Source organism: Plectropomus leopardus, chromosome 17 (genome assembly GCF_026936395.1).
Source record: "Plectropomus leopardus strain MGB_pleo_1.0 chromosome 17, ASM2693639v1, whole genome shotgun sequence".
Classification (NCBI taxonomy): Eukaryota; Metazoa; Chordata; class Actinopteri; order Perciformes; family Serranidae; genus Plectropomus; species Plectropomus leopardus.
The window spans coordinates 12,823,327-12,841,586 of NC_142192.1; the positions used below are offsets into that span (position 1 = coordinate 12,823,327).

Sequence of the window (18,260 nt, forward strand, 5' to 3'; positions counted from 1 at the left end):
ACCCTAGATCTGGTTTTTGCGTCTTCATGGCGGACGGTACTCTTATTATATAGGCGGGGGGTGGCGCCCAGTAGCTCAATTGGTAAAGCGGGTGCACCATGTACAAATGCTACAACCTTGGCGCAATCAGCCGCGGGTTCGATTCTGGCCTTGGTCCTGTGCTGCATATCATCCCCTTTTTTCCCCCCTTTTACGTTTGAACTGTCCTAACAAATATCAGCAAAAAAAGCCCCAAAAGTAGTTTTAATATATAGGTGGGGTCGTGAAAGGATAGCAACATCCGTGTCACTGCTTCATCCAGCTCTTATTGTATTTCCCCTTTACAGACAATGTAAATGTCTGCACCTCCTCAATCATCCACAAAGAAGGATGTGCCCCAACATTTTCTGAACAGTAAATAACAAGGTGGGCTGTTGAGAGTCTTTAGTCTCAATCGATGGAATATTTACAAATGGTGGGTTTGTGTATTGAGTCCTTGTCAATCAAGAGAGTCGTTCTCTCTTGACCAATAAACAGGCTGGCTCCACATTTTAGTATAGGATCAGTGTGATAGGGACCTAAACCGTGCGGTCATGACAAAACAGCACAGAAGAGAGTGATTCTATCGGTATCATCCGCAGTTTTGTAAATGTAAAAATATCCTCTTATGTGTAGCAAACTGAACTCTCCTGAACTGGACTTCTTGATTAAACCAAGACTATGGGTTGGTGATGTCTGAACACACAAATCAGATTTGATTACTTGCAGAAAACAGTGTGGGCAGTCCGTTTATAAGATTTTGCTTGCCTGAATGTAGCCGTAGAGACTAAATGGAAGCTGACTGATCAAGAGTTCAGAGCCCAGATCTTGAACCACAGACTGAAACACACACAGAGGAAATGGCAGCTGAACAGAGGCTCAGAAAGATTTCTACGTACATGTGTGTGACAGAGTGTGTGGATATTTTTGAGCATATTTACTTTGAGGCATTTTCTTTTCCTCATTGTGAACAGGCTTTGCTTGATACATATGCCAGCTGTCCCAACATGCACTGCTTTTCCCAGGCTCTCATCTGCAGCTGGTTCAGTGTGTGTGTTTGTTTTAGCAACACATTTTCAGTCCTTGTTTTCTCTTTAATAAATGGATTTATTTAATCAAAGTGCTTCAGCTTCGCCTTCATTCTTGATATGGACTACCAGGATGCGCTCCCATCGTACTCTGTGTCCTAACTCCCATGATGCTTTTTTTTTTTTTTTTTTCGCGCTAATACTCATAATTCATCTGGTTTAATCTGCTGTTCCTTCCCCCTCGCCTCTGCTTCCCCCCTCCTCCCAACCAATGGGCTTAATGGCTCAGGATCTCAGTCTGCTACCCCTGTTGGTGGTAAGATTACAATGCTACTTCTTTTTACCCGCTCGTTTTATCTTTATTGCCTTTCCTCTGTTTCCCTGACTTTTCCCTACTTCACATGCACCCAAAAAAAGTCACTTAAAGCTCCTCCCACTCTGGCTGAGGCATGCTGGGATTTGTAGTCACGGACTGTAAACATGGCTGTTCTATGATCATGCTAAACACACTGCTTTGGGAGCCTTGTGTTCCTGCACTCTTATGTGTGCCTGGATGTAGTCTAAAGATTTAGATTTTTGTTTCCCCTGTGAGAAGGACAAACATTCTTACCTGCTGGAATTCAATTGTCCTAAACATCTACTTTTAGGTGCCACGTAAATAATTCTGTAGATTTTGTTGTTTTGTTTCCAGGCTTCCCGCGGATCCTGAAAAAGTCTTAAAAGGCATAGCATTATTTAATTTAAAAATACAGCCTGAATTGGTATTAAATTTTCCCAAATAAGTCTTTCATAGGTCTTTGAAATGCCACACCATGAGATTTTCTGCATTGCATTGTAAAATCTCAAAATCATAACGTCTGTTTTTTTATTTCAATTTTTAGATTAATTTACATAATGGCTCTCGCATTAATTTTAACTTAAAATTGTCCCTAGCCCTATGTAGTTGATGTCTATTGTTTTTTTGTTTGTTTTTTTTTAAATTGCTGTTGGTTTGATTCAGTGTGGCATTTAAAAAGTCGTAAAAAAATCCTAAATCTAACTCCCATCAAGCTTAAGGACTGACTGGTTACACCATTTTATCAGCAGTTTGTAAAAAAATTATATTTTTGTAACGCTCACACAAATTCACAGTAGCTTTCTGTAAATATAAGGAGACAAGGGAAGAGGGAAGTTGACTGGAAAATATAACAAAAAAAATGGCAATAGAAGTCAAAGAGAGGGTTATTTATTCTTTACACGATAAAAAAGTATAAAAACAATAAATTATCAGCTACAGTATATCTATGGAGTCAAGATAATAGAACAATCCCTATGTAGCTCTTTCTCCTGTCATTTAGATGTGTATATTTATGTAATTATATGTCACCACTAGTAAATAGAGACAGACTTGTCATGTTTTGTGTGTCTGTGGCTTTAGTTGAGTTGTGTGTATAACTGCAAGAAAGGTGAGAGAGAGTCTGGTCTGCGTGCTGATTTACAGTCATGTTAAAATCAGCTAAGGTCCAGCTACATGTGTTGAGCCCCTGGAGCTTGCTTCCCCAACAGTCTGTTCTCACGCTTGATGTTCAGCACTGCAGAACAGCTCCTCCTCAACTGTTTGTTTTCAGGTTGATAGTAATCTGAGTCACTGTAGGATTAGATACATGGTGGGGCTTGCTGTTGGAGACAGGATGTCATGGGGAGGAGAAATTGGGACCCTGTTATCAAATGTTATATATTAATCTTGGACACAACCTTATTTTAATGTATCTTCACAATAGATAAATACATTTTATTTAAAGTGGCAATCTCGAAGATTTCACATCAATTTGTTACTGGTGGTAATAAATGTGGTTTTATACTACAGGTCACAGGAGTTCTGGGGGCAGCAAATAGAGAGATTTTAATTGAGTGGTTGGGCAAAAATTAGCCTTTTTCCATGTGAGCAACCATGATTTTCATCATTTTACTCTGCACACAGCACATGTCTGTAGACGACAGGGCACGGTGAAAGGAATTGGCTATCTAGCTAAGTTGGAGGTGTGCCGCCTGTTGCCAGCAGTAACAGCTCAGTTAAGGTGCTCCTTCTTTTTCCATGACTCCCTGTAATATTTCTGCGGTCAACAGTTGCCAAAAAAGACAGATTTCTTGTCTTGTAGATGCATTTCTGATGAATAATAACCGTAAATGCTAAGCACACAGAAAAACACATTGCATTTCCTTTGATCCCTTTGTGCTAAATGCTTTTTGTTTGAAGTTGCAGCAGTAGGAAATGTTCAGTTTGCATTTGCAGCAACTTAGTACAGCTGTTTTTCCACTATTGTCGCCACAGACACTCAGTTCATAATATTCAGACATATAAATATTGCAATATTTTCATCAGTGAGCCATAGACTCAGTAACCATCATTTTACCTCGTTTGTCATGAGTGACTTGACAGACATTTATCTGAACGAAAATCTTCGAGAGCTTAACTTTAGTATAAATGTATTTATCAAAAGTGTTTATTTTGTTGCAGTACATTTATTTGATTTCGTACAAATAAGTGTCAACACTTGTAAAAAGCTCTTTTCCTCTTGGTGTGGTTTTCAACTCTCCTAGCCCCAAGAATCTTTTTTCCAATGTTATCAAACACTGTAAAGTTTGCGATCAAGTTTTGTATATTTTTTATATACATGCTGTATATCACTACATTTACTAAAAAACACTTGGAAATAAGAGCAGTTAAGTTCAGCAGCTGTGTGTAGCAACTGTCTTTGTCAGTTGCATGTGTACAAAACTCACACCATTTAAAAAAAAAAAAAAAAAACCCCCCTCACACCAAAGGAGGATTAGTTACGTAGCTGTCACTGTAAAAGTTCACTTGTTGCCAGAGTCGAGCCCTGACTTTACTCTCTCCTTGTCTTTGTATTTGTCCTCTTCTCTCTCTGCATCTCTCTGAAGCTGGCAGTCGGAGTGGGTCTCCAGGGCGTGTGCTGACAAGTACGGCCCTGAGCACCATGAGCTCAGGGGCCCACAGGGTGCTGGCTGGGACCGGCGGGGATGGACACAGACGTAGCCGCATCCCCCGCAGCCAGGGCTGCTCCAGAGATTCGTCCCCCACCCGCCTGTCTGTTGGTGAGTAAACAACTTAGTGCTTCAAGTTCATGCACACAATTCTTGCTTTGGTCTGATTGCATTTACTACACATGAACACATCAAGATTTTATATTTATCTTCCTGCATCTGTTTTTATAACAACTGCTCAAAGATTATGTGATTGGTTGTAAAAACTCGGCCGTAGACAATCTGCAGCCCTTTTTACACAGAGATCGCGCTGTAGAGCTGCTTTGAAGTCCCTTCTTTACGCCCTCTTTGCAGTTTTACACAGAACCAAACAGCAGCGGCATCATGCCTCTCCAGTGTGTGATTATAGACTGCATGCCATCATCATGGAAGCAAAGAAGCGTGATAGGTGCGATGTGTAACACAACAACGTCTGCTTCTAGTGTGACAAATAGCGTACTCGTCGGCAGGCCTTTCTAAACAATAACAACAACATGGCAACGCCAATAATTTACCATCCCTGTTATATGACGGCTTATCTTGGCCTCTGCTCGGAGGGTAAGGAACTCCCAGACCTCATTGTTTACCCAATTTGCAGACATTTTTGTGCTGTTCTTGTCTTTTGATTGTGTTGCTAGCTGCCTTTTAAGTCTCCCGTGGGTGGGTCGTGTGCGTAATACTTCATCAAAATGTTCTGCCTGTCCCACACATGGTCCCTTTCGCACAGACCTCGATTCGGCACTGTTACTACCTCCGTTGCCGGCTGAAAGGCATGACTCTGTCCCCCTGTTCTGCAATTGTACTTTTTACATAGAACAGTGAGGTGGCATAACAGCGCGATATTCTCGCCTTGAAAAGGCATTGCAAAAGGGGCTATTAATACCGTACACACACCACATACAACTGCACACATCCTTATACCCTCGGATCTCAACTTGTTTCCCCTCCTGCTCCCTGTCCTCTTTCCTTCCTGCCCTTGGTGCCTCTGTCTTGTAGCTCCTTCCAGCATTAGTTCGATCTACAACGGAGCGAGCAGAGGAGGTAAGGCTCCGATCTCAACCAGACAATCGTGCTGTCCTAACCTCAGTCTATCATCATCATCATCTTAAAATCATCCCTCATTCTTTATCTCCATCCATCAGTAAAAATCTCTCCTGCCTTCCCAGTCCCTCCACAAAGCTGTAGCTCCTCACCTCATAGAGCCCATCTCTCTAACCTGTCTCTGACTCCATGGCTGTGTTGTTGTGGTGATGGGTGCCCGTGATCAGCAGATGCCCCCACGCATCATGACCTCCTCCCTCACTTTACTAACCTGTTGTCAGTGGCTGGTGAACGAACCTTGCAGCAGGATCAGCAAAGCTTCCCCAGGCTTTGTAACCCTTTTATAGGCTGTGATTTACCCTGATTGGCTGTGTAGATGCTGAGGCTGATGAACAGAGCAATGAACGCTCAAGTTGATTGCGATGCTACTGGATGAAACATGCAGACCCCCCTCCTCCTCCTCTACCTTCCCTTGATTGCTTCATTCATCTCAAATCCCTTTTCTGTTCTAAATGTTTGTGTGTGAGAAGCAGGATGATCGTCCAAGTGCATGTGATTATCAGACTGTTTGTTTCATTTAAATGTGAGTCCAGCAGTCCTGTGCTTCTTTTGGGTGCATCTCATCTAGAGCTGAAATAATTAATTAACAGAAATTAATCTGTAACCATTCAGAGAATCAATTAATCATTTAAGCATTTTCTTTAAAGCAAAATATGTTTAAATTTCACTGCTAGCTTCTGAAATGTGTATTTAAGAATTTTAGTAGTAAACTAGAAACTATAATAGCAAACCCAAATATGACTATTAGTCAGGGAAAAAATGGAGCAATTTAAAGACATCATCTTTTGGGGAACTTTTAATTGGTGCTTTCAAGGGCTAGGCTTTTTTTTTTTTTTTGAAGAATATATGTTTATGTTTATTGTTTATTAAAATATGTTTTTTTAAACAACTACTAAAAAATACTGATACATTCTAGGGCTATACAATATGCAAAAAAAACATATTGCAAATATTTTGAAAGAAATTGCAATATGAGTCGCTATTTTAGGGGGAATGGGAATTTTTGCATTTCATTTTACTGGAAAAAATAAAAAAATATGTGATTTGTGCTTTGGTTTGTACCAAACAGCCATGTTCCCGTACCTCTGGAATATAATTTGTGGGGTAAAGTATCTCTGTTCCACCTCATTGTGTCATTCATACTGGTATTTTGTGACACACTTTATCAAAAAACTACAGCTCCTGTGATTTGGATATTCCACTTGTTCAGAACGATAACATTTTCAGAAATTGTACAGTCCTAATAAGTACTGATGTCTAAATCAAGTACTCAAGCACTCATGCCCAACCTTGGTATTTTCAGTATTTGTGGAATTTTTATAGATAAGCTGAAACGATTCATTAATCTAGAGCTAAAATCTTCTTGTTTGAAAGTCACGTAAAAGAAGTGACTTAAGTCTGTTGAGATGCTCCCTCTGAGCCATTAGACCTGTGCTCGTATTCTCTTGTTTCTGTCAGTTTGTCACTTTTGTCTCTTCTGTCTTATTTATGTCTTTATCCATGTGCCATCCTCTCTCTCTCTCTCTCCTTCGTCACTGCTCATGTTGGTCTTTCTTCTTTGTTGTCTTTTTTATGTCCCTTCCCCTTGTCCTTTTGTCCTCTTACTACTACTTTTCTTCCCTCCGCTGCTCTGCCTTCCCCTGTTTCCCCCTCATCTTTCCCTCTGCTGCGGTGCGGTGCTGTAACCCGGGTGGCGTTAGCTCGGGGCAGTCGTATCCCTCGGCCCAGTATGAGTCAGGGCTGCAGCAGAGAGGCCAGCAGGGAGAGCAGCCGGGACACCAGCCCCGTACGCTCCTTCACACCCCTTGGTGAGTAGCAGTGGCAGACAGATACCCAAGAGGGATGACTAGTAAAACAACAGAGGAGAAGATAAACCTCTCTGTTATTCATACTTAATCAAACTGAAGAAACACATAAAAAGTTGAGGGTCATCAAAAAAAAAGATAAAAGCAGTTAGTGTTTTTCAGCCTTTCTTTCACTGTCACACCCTGTTCGATCAGTGTGAGAGTTGTGTGTGTTTGTCTCCTGTGTGCGTGCGAGTGTTAAACTCTGTATGTGTGTTTTAATCTTGCTTGCAGCAACACGGAGCTACTCTCGCTCCACCGGAGCTCTCCACACACCTGATGCTTTTGGGGCTGCAGGTGAAGGCTGAGTACATCTATTTCTCTGTACCTCACCCACCAACCCACCCACGTCGCCTTAATTTGTGTTCGCTCACCTGTTTTTCTTTTTGTTCTCTTTAGTGCCAAGCATCTTCTCCTATATTATTTGTCAGCCTGTTTCTTGTCCATCAGCCTCTGTGATTTTCTTTTTTTCTTTTTTTCTTTTTTTTTGTGTTCTGCTCCAGGATATCGAACCTTCCTGTGGAATCGCATGTTTCCGCCCGTTCAGTAGCCAGTTGATAACCATTCTGCCAGTTTTGTTGTGTTTATTTAGCTCTGCCCCTTTTCTGCAAGGACACCAACATGTTCTTCTGTGTTTTCTGTCAATCATACTTTTCTCCCCCCAGCGGCACCTGCAATGTCACCTAACAAGTCATCCCATCAACTTACAGGGTTGGCTCATGGGAGATGTAGTGTGTGTGTGTGTGTGTGTGTGGGTTGTCGGCGAATGGATGATGAGGAGAATGGTGGATCATCAGAGGTCAAGTGAGAGACAGTCCAATGAGTGACAGGACAAGGTTTGCAATTTTAGGTCTAACGTTTTCTCTCCTGCTGTCCTTCTGTCCGTTCTCCCACTCTCTCTACCTGTCTGAATCTGAACAGGAACAGGTTTCGGCATCAGTCAGTCCAGTCGTCTATCGTCTTCAGTCAGTGCCATGAGGGTCCTCAACACGGGCTCAGACGTAGAAGAGGCACTCGCAGATGCACTGGTACAAACAATACACATACATAACAAACACACAATAACTCTGATCACATTCCAGTAATCTGTCGCCATCTCACACCTCCTGGAGTGTGTGTGTGTGTGTGTGTGTGTGTGTTAACTAACCCCTGGTTCTACCTTTGTTTAATGCTGTCAGCTGTTGGGAGACATGCGATCCAAGGTCAGCTCCTTCACCTGCCTTCTACCTGTGTGTTGTTTGTGTGTGTTAAGCTCTGCTCTATAAAGCGAGCGTGTAACAGTGCATGTTTTCTGCCTGCTGCCTGTTTTTTCCTCAATCTTCAGTTTCTGTTTAATTTCATCTCTTTTTGGATTTCTGTCCTCCATCCGCAGAAGAAGCCAGCACGGCGGCGGTACGAAAACTACGGCATGTACTCTGATGATGACGCTAACAGCGATGCGTCCAGCGCCTGCTCGGAGAGGTCCTACAGCTCCAGGAACGGAGGAGCCATCCCCACTTACATGAGACAGACAGAAGACGTAGCTGAGGTTGGAGGCAACAGCAGTACAGCAGAAATCACAGACTGTCTTCAAAAAAACCTTTCCTAAATTAGATACAATAACACAATTATAGTGGGTCTTGTGTTTTATCCAGGCAGCTCAGTTTTATGTCTTGGCTCCAGTTGCATGCAGAAAATGCAGTACCTCATGTCATTTTGCTGATCACTCATTACTCTACATATTACATATTACACATATACTGCAAGTAAGTTTGTTAAATACATTACCTCTTCTGTGGCAGAGATGTTTGACAGTCGAGCATCGTTAAACTTTCCGAATAGGAGCAAACACTAAATGGTGTAAATTAATTTATGTAAGCTAAAAGACCTAGCTACAGTCTCATGGTGATTATTTCACCACAATAGAAAATGTATAAATGTGGATTTTAAAACCATTTATTTACATAATAAACACCTAGCTTTTTATACTCAGACGTCAAATAAAAATGTAATAAGTCTGTAAATTTGAGTCTGGAAAAGTATTGAATTAATTTTTTCCTTAAATTTTTTATTCATTTAAACATACTGACTTTTAGACGTTATACAAAAATACAAATGATACAGATATAAAAGGATCCACCATCAGAAAAAAAGTCAAAAGATCAAAGAACCCACCCCGGCACCCCAATCCAATTAGATTTCAGAATCAAGCTCAATATTTCTTAATGTCATTACTTCCTTGAGCCTGCAAGGAAGTCTCAACGGGCCTTTTATGTGTATTTGTGGTTGTGCCCAGGTGCTGAACCGTTGCGCCAGTGCCAACTGGTCAGAGAGGAAGGAGGGGCTGTTGGGCCTACAGGCGCTGCTCAAGAACCAACGCACCCTCAGGTGAGCCACAGAACAGGAGGATGGGTTTTAACGACTACATTTATTTTGACTGTCTTGATATTCATCTGTGTGTGTTTTTGGTCTGCAGTCGGGTAGAGTTGAAGAGGCTGTGTGAGATCTTCACCAGGATGTTTGCAGACCCTCACAGTAAGGTATGAGTGCAAACAGCGCAAGTACACACACAAAGACACAACATTCATTTATAGTGTCATGCCAAATAGACTCATTATCCACCCACTTTTATTTTACTTTGGCTCCAAATGTTTTGTTTATCCCAACCATCCTTCACTGTACCGGATTCTGCCTAAACAAACACAGCAGGAAGTATTTGTTGATACACACACACACTTCGACACTCACAGATGTTGAATATAGTGAATAGGCGATTAAGACGGGATAAACAGGTCAAAATGTATTCTCAGATGTACACACACACGGATACTGACACTCCAACATAAACACAGGCATGCAGTGTGCGACGGACTGTTTTCTAACGGCATGCCACGCCTGAGTTTGCGTGTGACCTCACAACTCTTCGCCGTCCTGTGGGATTGCTCTGTCACTGTTCAGCAGCCAATGCGCCGGCTGTGTTCACTGCATTCACTGGCCCTCCCTCTCTTTGCCCCGCCTCCCTGCAATCTGAAGCAACGACACTGACCGCACACACACTCACTTATACAAACACACACAAGTATTTGGGCTGCCAGCTCTTCTCTTCGATTAACCAGCTGCGTTTCATCCTCTCTAACACTGACACTTTTCTGAGTGCCCGTTGCCTCACACATGTCGTAAGGTGTGTGAGCTCCTCCCCTTCCCCCTCATTTGACGTCTGACGATTTGATGAATTTCAGCGAGACTCCGGCAGAGTGTACGGCACGGCAGAATCCGGTATAAGCTCAGCCTCCTTCAAGGTACTACATCTCACCATGGATCCCTCTCTCCTGCCTTCATGTATCTGTCCAACAACATTCTTCTTTCTCATCTCCCTTGTTTTTCTCTTTGTTTTCTTTCCAAGTGTGCACAAAACATCACGTTCACGTTTTTATAAATGTTGTTGCTCTCGTCATTTTACTCTGTTTCTATTTTGCAAATGTTGGATTGAATGTCAGGATTTTGAGCACACACACAGACGCTGAGTTCATTCAGGTACTCTTTGTCAGGATGCTAACAGATGTGTCTCTCTCTCCCCCATGCCACCACACTCTGGAACTCTCTGTAGAGAGTAAGTTTGGCCCATCAGTGTTGCTGTATTTACACACGTTTGGATGAAAATCTCACTCACTAACCGACTTCACATAAGGTCACCTGTAACTTCACTGTCTTGCTGAAAACAACCACTGGCATGTAGAGACGGTGACCACACAGTCTGATTTGTGCTTGTTGATTCACTGTCTCATTGTGGTTGTCTTCTAATATCATTATTGTTTACTTTGGGGTTTTTTTTATGAAAGTGTGTAGGATTCAGTGGCATCTAATATTGAGGATTGCAGACTGCAGCCAGTTAAAAATTCTCCTGTGTGCCAAGCTTGAACAATCGGGTAGTTTTAAGTGTTCAGGAGGTTTTTACCAGGAGCCGAAATTATCCGCAGAGGTCTCTTCCTCTCTAAAACAAACGGGCCAGGTGATTTCATTCCGTAAAAACACTGAATAAAGCATGTTAAAAATCTGTTTTTTATCGATGCTGTTCAGCTCATCGTGGTAGGGCTACTAACTACAGTGGCCGGTACAAAAACATGCATGGCCCTATCTAGAGACAGTGTTTGGTTTGTCCATTCTAGGCTACTGTAGAAACAAGGCAGTGCAACATGGCAATCTCCATAGACGAGGACCTGCTCCCTCAAAGACGCATAACAAAAATACGACAATTCTTAATTCATACACAAAAGAAAAAAATATTCATTGTATTATATTCCATTTCTGCCAATATATCCCCCTAAATCCTACACACTGAACCTGTTAGATTAATTGGTGATTGGGACTGATGGTGGGCTGCTGCAATGATGAGTGAATAACCACTAACTTCACAATGGGAACTAATGCTGCTCTCACATGATAATACTTAAACATAACATCCCCGTATCATGGAATTACGCTATAAGGACTACTTGTATGCATGAATGTGTGCATGAAACGTGTGAATAGTTGAGTGACTGACTCACTGTGTGACCCAAACTCTGTGTGTGTGTGTGTGTGTGTGTGTGTGTGTGTGTGTGTGTGTGTGTGTGTGTGTTCAGGTGTTCAGTATGTTCCTGGAGACGCTGGTAGATTTCATCGTGGTCCATAAGGACGATCTGCAGGACTGGTTGTTCGTCCTGCTCACACAGCTGCTGAAGAAGATGGGAGCTGACCTGCTGGGCTCCGTACAGGCCAAAGTTCAGAGAGCCCTGGATGTCACACGGTGGGTGTCATTAGAAACAGACCCAAGGGCATATAAGTTGGTAATCCATGGGCAAAAGAGGTTAAAAAGAGACATGTTTAAGAAGGAATATGATCCTAAATCAGAACATATTAACAATATCAGCATCCAAATTACAGTTTTACATGTAGATTGCATGTGGCTACATGTAGCATTGAGGTTACATAATGTAAACTCTTGCAGTTGTGTGCCTGGAGCAGATGATCCTACAAAGAAATCTGTCAAGATCTGACGCCTGCTTGTCTCAAGAGTAGAAAGAAATGTCTGAAACGGAGGAGTCAGAACAGTCTGAAGGCTGAGGTTTTTGTTCACAGGCATTACTTTTCCATATGTCTACCTCATTTTTTGAAACTTCGGCAACATTTAATATGAAAAATGAAGCATAATAGGTCCCCTTTGAATATATAGTAAAATTATATTTAAGCATAGTATGTGTAATAAAAAAAGTTCATTCCCAAAAGTCCACTCACCAGAGATTACGAGATTATTTATTAGACATAAAAGATGCCTCTGAGTATCAGTGCTGCCTTCTCTGACTTGTGTTTTTAGACGTATACAAAGAGAAGAGATAATCACACAAATAGTTCTTTATCTCTGACTTAAGTTGCAACGTAGTAATTAATCTTAATCTGTTAAGACACACAGCAAAGATCCTTTAATTCCTGAGATGTGTTTCTGTGATCCAGAAGATTAATGTGGATTTTTTTCGTCTCTGACAGAGAGTCTTTCCCCAATGATCTCCAGTTTACTATTCTCATGAGGTTCACTGTCGACCAGACACAGACGCCCAACCTCAAGGTAAACAATGCGTTCATTTAGTGTGGGTGGGTGTGTGCTTGTCTGAGAGAGAGAGAGAGAGAAAGAGAGAGAGAGAGAGTGTGTGCGCGCGTGCACGTGTGCGCACTTTTCTGAGTATGTGTGTGCGCGTGCTTGTCTGAGTGTATGAAGGTTTAAGTAACTGCAGGGTGAGAGGGAAGGATGGACATAAGGTTGGAAACTCGGGGGCTGTGTAACCATGGTAACTTCTGTACTGATATGACCTCATGCCTGCCCAAACCCCCACAAACCCTTGAATCCTGGGCTGTGACTGGATGGCGATTGATCTAGCCTCTCCACTGGCTTTGTGCTCGGCTACAGTGTGGACCCACCCTTCCTCCTCTAACTCTTTATTCCTCCTCTTATACTTTTCTATTCACTAACACCCCCCTCACCTTTATTCCTCAGTCCTCGCCCCCTTACCCTTTTAACTCTGTCACTCTGCCCCCTCCCTCCTGTCCCTGCCCAGTATTTCACCTCATATCACAACCTTTTTTGTTCCTGATCAGTCCTTTTCTCCTCCTGCCTTCCAACTAGGCTTGGGCAATGAAAGATATCATCAGCATCTCAATATCACCTCTTCACAAAAGTCTACATTTCTTTGAGACTGTTCACAGGGTTTTTCCCCCAGTGTTGTCCCACTTCCATCTCAAGACAAAACTATGACGGGTGTCATGATGGAAAACGCTATTCTAACAAGCGCTGCTCTTGGTGGATTTCTTCCATTTGTAACTGTAATTGCGGCATTATGCCGATGTGGTGGTGCTATTGTAATCAGCACAGAGAAAGGCACTGCCAAAAAGGAAGAAAAGAGCCCTCTGTTTTGCATCAAAATAAATAATAAAACAGGATAGACAGTCTTATCAAAATGTCCTTGGAAAGAGGGGATTACTTAAAATACTTTTTTTTCAATTATTTTTGAAATGCTTAAAAAACAGAAGAACTACATGTGTAAATAACATTTTGCCAGCAGAATTTAATTGTTTTATTAGACATTCAGTACATCTGCTCATGTACTACGTCTAAAACATCACAGAAACATCACGTCATCTAGTGTCGCATCATCCAGTGTGCAGACTCTATTTTTGTATCTGCATTTATTTTTATTGCCATCATATATTTCATGCAGTAAGAAGTGGCCGCTTAAAGTATAGTTGTGGAACGTGGACCCACTCTGTGGCCTGACGAAATAGTCAAAAACATTGTCCTCAGACCCTCTTGGCTCATAGCCTGACATTACAGCTCACATCACTGGCCAACGTTGGGAGAGGGCAATGTAACAATATATATGTACCTTGAAACTGTAGAATTATGTTTGTTTTTATGTTGTTTTTTTATGCAAACGTGATGACGTACCTGGATTTTTCTGATATGGAATTTACTAGACTGGATCTTTATCACCATTACATCATAAAAAAACAAACAGCAGCCTAAAGATATGACCTGAGATGACTTGAAAGATGTAGTCGTGCACTGCAACACTGATAAGTGTATAAGCATTATTAAGGATGTTGATTCAGTTTTTAGCATTTCAACAGTGTAGCGGTCATTACCCAGCTTGTAAACTGTTGCATGAAGCTTCACAAATGGCTGTTTTTTGTTGGTTAACCAGGCATCAGCTCTTTGCTACCATCATGTGGCCTAATGATTGTATTGTGTATCTCCAAATATCATAAAATTTCAAGATAGCCCAAGCCTACTTTCCACTCTCCTCTTAAACTCTCTGCACCCTCCCTCCCTCCTCCCTCCGCTTCCTTTTCCTCCCTTATTCCCACTCCCACTCCTCCCCTGTCCTCGTCTCTTTCTCCCTCCGTTGATTGACGCGGTGCTTCTCCTCTTTCTCTCTGAAGCCTGTACGGAGCTCGTGTTGCGGGCGAGGGCGAGGCAGGGGAGGGTCCGGGGTTAAATTGTTCCCCCCCAGAGCGCGGCGCCACGCCTGCTCTCTAGACGAGCAGGCCGCAGCCTGGAGCCAGTCCTCCCAGGTCAGTGCGCTCCGGGGGGAGCAATTATATGGCGCGCACGATGCTGCTAAGTGATTTGGAGGAAGTTTCTGGTCCTTGAGGTGCATAAGTAGTGAGGTAGAGGAAAATCAGGGCAGGAGTCAGTTGTTGTGGCGTTTCGGAGCCTGCGGTGAATGTTCACAGTTATTGGTTCCTTTGTTTTGTCATTTGTCATTCGCTTTTTTATTATTATTTTTTTTAATTGATTTGTTTTCCACTATGATAAAGCATGACCATGAATGCACTTCTCTCACGGATTCATCAGATCATTTGATTTTCAGACCTGCCAGAGATGCACAATCTGCTGTGGTTGTACATGCTGACTGTGAACGTTGGTGGTCACTTTTTCATGTCTGCGTGTTTGTATTTTTGTTATCACTGTTTTGTACTGTATTACTGTGTTTTTGCAGGTGAATATTGGCCAGGAAGTTTCTCTATTTTATCAGTCACCTCACTGATGATTTGTATAAAAGTGTGGGGTTTTTTTGTATCGCAGGTGAAGGTGGCCATTCTGAAGTATATCGAGACACTGACATTACAGATGGATGCTCCAGACTTTGTGAACTCCAGTGAGACTCGGCTGGCCGTCTCACGCATCATCACCTGGACAACTGAACCCAAGAGCTCCGACGTCAGAAAGGTACAGACACATAAACCCTCGCCAGTTCAAAACATTATTCCCCCAATTAAAAGTCTGATGTGTAGGATTTAAGGAGATATACTTGCAAACATGAAATGCAGTATATGTTCTATTGAGTGTATATTCACCTGAAAATAAGAATTGTGTTTTTGTTACTTTAGAATGAGCCATTTATATCTACAAAGGGAGCAAATCCTCGTCTGCAGCGACAGCTGTGTTGCACTGCCAAGTTTCTACAGTAGCCCAGAACAGACAAACAGCACCACTGTAGTTAGCAGCCACTCCACAACGAGCAGTGTCGAAGAAACACTAATCTGTAACATGAAAATGCTTCATTCGGTGTTTTCACCAGTTTCAAATCACCCGCTCTGTTTGTTTTGGCGAGGAAGAGACCTCTGCTGATAATTTAGCTCCCGGTAAAAACCTCCTGAACAATGAACACTGAAGAAATTCTAACAGGGAGTTCATGCTTGATACATGGGACCACTAGATGCCAATACATCCCACACACTGTTCCTTAAATTCTCATGTTAATGGCAATAAATGCCGCCCCCTTTGATTGACTAATGCACACAAACACAGGAGAAACAGCAGTGTCTTTCTAACCATAAGGGATCTATTTTGTGTTTCACAGGCAGCCCAGTCGGTGTTGATCTCACTGTTCCAGCTCAATACTCCAGAGTTCACCATGCTGCTGGCAGCTCTGCCCAAAACCTTCCAGGACGGAGCCACCAAGCTGCTTCAAAACCATCTGAAGAACACAGGCAATGCTGCACAGGTAATAGTGAAATTGTTTCAGACACATGCAGCATGCTATCTGAGTGAAACGTTATACTGTAACATTAATGACACACTTCTGTCTAACTTAAATTGTGTGGGGTTTTTTGTCACATTCCCAGGCACCAATGGGCAGCCCTCTGACACGACACACCCCCCGATCTCCAGCCAGCTGGTCCAGCCCGGTCACTTCGCCCACCAACACCTCCCAGAACACCCCCTCACCAAGGTAACACACGCTCGGAAAATCCATCTAACAATCATTGACATATTTGCATGAACACAGGACAAGATCTTCACAGGGGAAAACAGTAATGTCTAAAGATGTTTATATCAATTAAAACTCATCAGTTAAGCCCCTTTATCACTGGACAAAAAACTCTCCAACGCCCTCTATTATCCGGCTCATGTCTTCAGTGGAAAAGGTTACAATCTGCATTCATTCCAGGGACAGATAACTGCAGTAGTCACAGGTATTTATCAGCTCCAGCTCCTATCAGCGATGGAAATATGACACTTAGGTGGACAAGTTAATTTTCACCTTTTTTCTGGCAAGACTGTCGGCAACTCTTTCCGTCTGTCCGTCTCCGTCACAGCATCACTTGAACATCATTTCAAATTTAGTTGGCACTGAGTTTGAAAGAAGTAATAATAATTGATTTAAGAAGAAATAACACTGAAACATTTTCAGTAGCCTCAATGCTGTTTTCTGTCCTTTAATGACCTTTTTTTCCGATGCATTTGTGACATCGAACATGGCACGCCAAAAAAAAACAATACAGAAAAGCATACTCACTTACTTACAATAGCAAAGGGGTCCATTGACTATTTTTTGCAGGTTTTCCCGCGTTTGAAAAACTGTATATACATGCTTTTTTGGTGGAAAAAAGTATTGGAGACAGCATATGTCAGTGTTCTGCCGCGTCTTTTTCTGCTGTATGTCTCTAGTTTACAATGTAAAAAAAAAAAGTCTTGGGCTATGTGATGAATACTGTTATTGTAGGTTTTTGGCAGTCCATTGAATTGATTTTTTTGTTACATTTATCTCAATCAGATTTATTCTAAAGTAAAAAAATGTGTAATACCATCAAAGCCTGACCGTTTGATGACTCACTTCAGCGATCATCATGCAGCCTTGGCTCAGTGTCCTTTTCCCTCTTGTATGTGTGCAGTGCATTTGACTACGACACAGAGAACATGAACTCAGAGGACATCTACAGCTCACTGAAAGGTGTCACTGAGGCGATCCAGAACTTCAGTGTCCGCAGCCAAGAGGACATGAATGAGCCAGTCCACCGGCGGGAGGGAGACGAGGTCAGTAGAGCAGACAGATGGATGTCGATGTGCTGATTCAAGTGCACATCAGTATGTGTCAAGGCTGATATGGAGCTACTGGAGCTGCACTGTCTCTTTTGTTAAATGTTCTCATGATAGAAGAGAGTTTGTTACTCAGGCGTGATTGCCTGATTTACAGATGTTTGTGTAAAGAATAGCAGCCAAATTTACAAGAAGAGTGGTGTTGAATTTGAGTAGGCTTAAAAATGAGCGAGCTACCAACTTTTAGGGATCCTTTTATGAAACACCACAAAACTAGTTTCACACTTCATCCTTTTCGCTTGATTTGAAAGACCAACTGTTGAAGTCGGACAATATTATTTGATTAAAGTTAAGCAGAACACAACCACTTATAAAAAGTGTTGAGGAAATCTTTAGGGAGACATAAGAAAGCTTAAATGCATTTGTTCAATCAGTTCTTAGTTTTCATCATTTCCCACATTCTCCAGAAATACAGTTCACTTTGATTCTCTGTCGCAGGCAATAAAGGTGCAATTAATAAATTAATCGCTAACTAATTTTATAATTAGTTTATCAGTTTGAGTATTTTTTTCTGAAAAAAAGTTTAATCTCTCTGATTCTAGCGTCTTAAATGTCAGTATTTCCCAGTTTCTTCAATACTCTGCGACCGTAAACTGAATATCTTTAAGAACGAAGACATTTAAGAACGTCATCTCGGGCTTTGGAAAACAATGATAGACAATTTTCATCATTTTTTTACATAGTGAATACCAAACAACTATCAATAAATTTATAAAGAATATATTTAATCGACAGTTAATACAAATCATTAGTTGCAGCCTTGGATGGTAACACATTATGTAGTGCTGTGCAGTACGTTGTACATTGCTAACTGATATTTTAGCTAATACTAGGGTTGAGCCAAATACTCGG

General features: G+C 41.9%; 1 protein-coding gene across 30 annotated transcripts in view; it reads left to right on the plus strand.

Moving 5' to 3' along the window:
- Positions 1 to 18,260, plus strand: part of clasp2 (cytoplasmic linker associated protein 2) — an 81,242-nt gene that overhangs the window by 54,774 nt on the left and 8,208 nt on the right. For 14 of the 30 annotated variants that reach the window (XM_042505939.2, XM_088089949.1, XM_088089947.1 and 11 more), the window contains 16 exons: positions 1,336 to 1,362; positions 3,969 to 4,142; positions 5,067 to 5,111; positions 6,872 to 6,979; positions 7,250 to 7,312; positions 7,937 to 8,043; positions 8,194 to 8,217; positions 8,388 to 8,543; positions 9,291 to 9,382; positions 9,471 to 9,534; positions 11,617 to 11,780; positions 12,518 to 12,596; positions 15,111 to 15,254; positions 15,889 to 16,032; positions 16,154 to 16,260; positions 17,204 to 17,345. In XM_042505939.2, coding sequence (XP_042361873.2) covers positions 1,336 to 1,362; positions 3,969 to 4,142; positions 5,067 to 5,111; positions 6,872 to 6,979; positions 7,250 to 7,312; positions 7,937 to 8,043; positions 8,194 to 8,217; positions 8,388 to 8,543; positions 9,291 to 9,382; positions 9,471 to 9,534; positions 11,617 to 11,780; positions 12,518 to 12,596; positions 15,111 to 15,254; positions 15,889 to 16,032; positions 16,154 to 16,260; positions 17,204 to 17,345 — 1,640 coding nt within the window. Of the gene's footprint in view, positions 1 to 1,335; positions 1,363 to 3,968; positions 4,143 to 5,066; positions 5,112 to 6,871; positions 6,980 to 7,249; positions 7,313 to 7,936; positions 8,044 to 8,193; positions 8,218 to 8,387; positions 8,544 to 9,290; positions 9,383 to 9,470; positions 9,535 to 10,233; positions 10,294 to 10,601; positions 10,605 to 11,616; positions 11,781 to 12,517; positions 12,597 to 15,110; positions 15,255 to 15,888; positions 16,033 to 16,153; positions 16,261 to 17,203; positions 17,346 to 18,260 lie in introns of all 30 variants that reach the window. The other 16 variants (XM_088089950.1, XM_088089954.1, XM_088089955.1 and 13 more) reach the window with 10 other exon arrangements.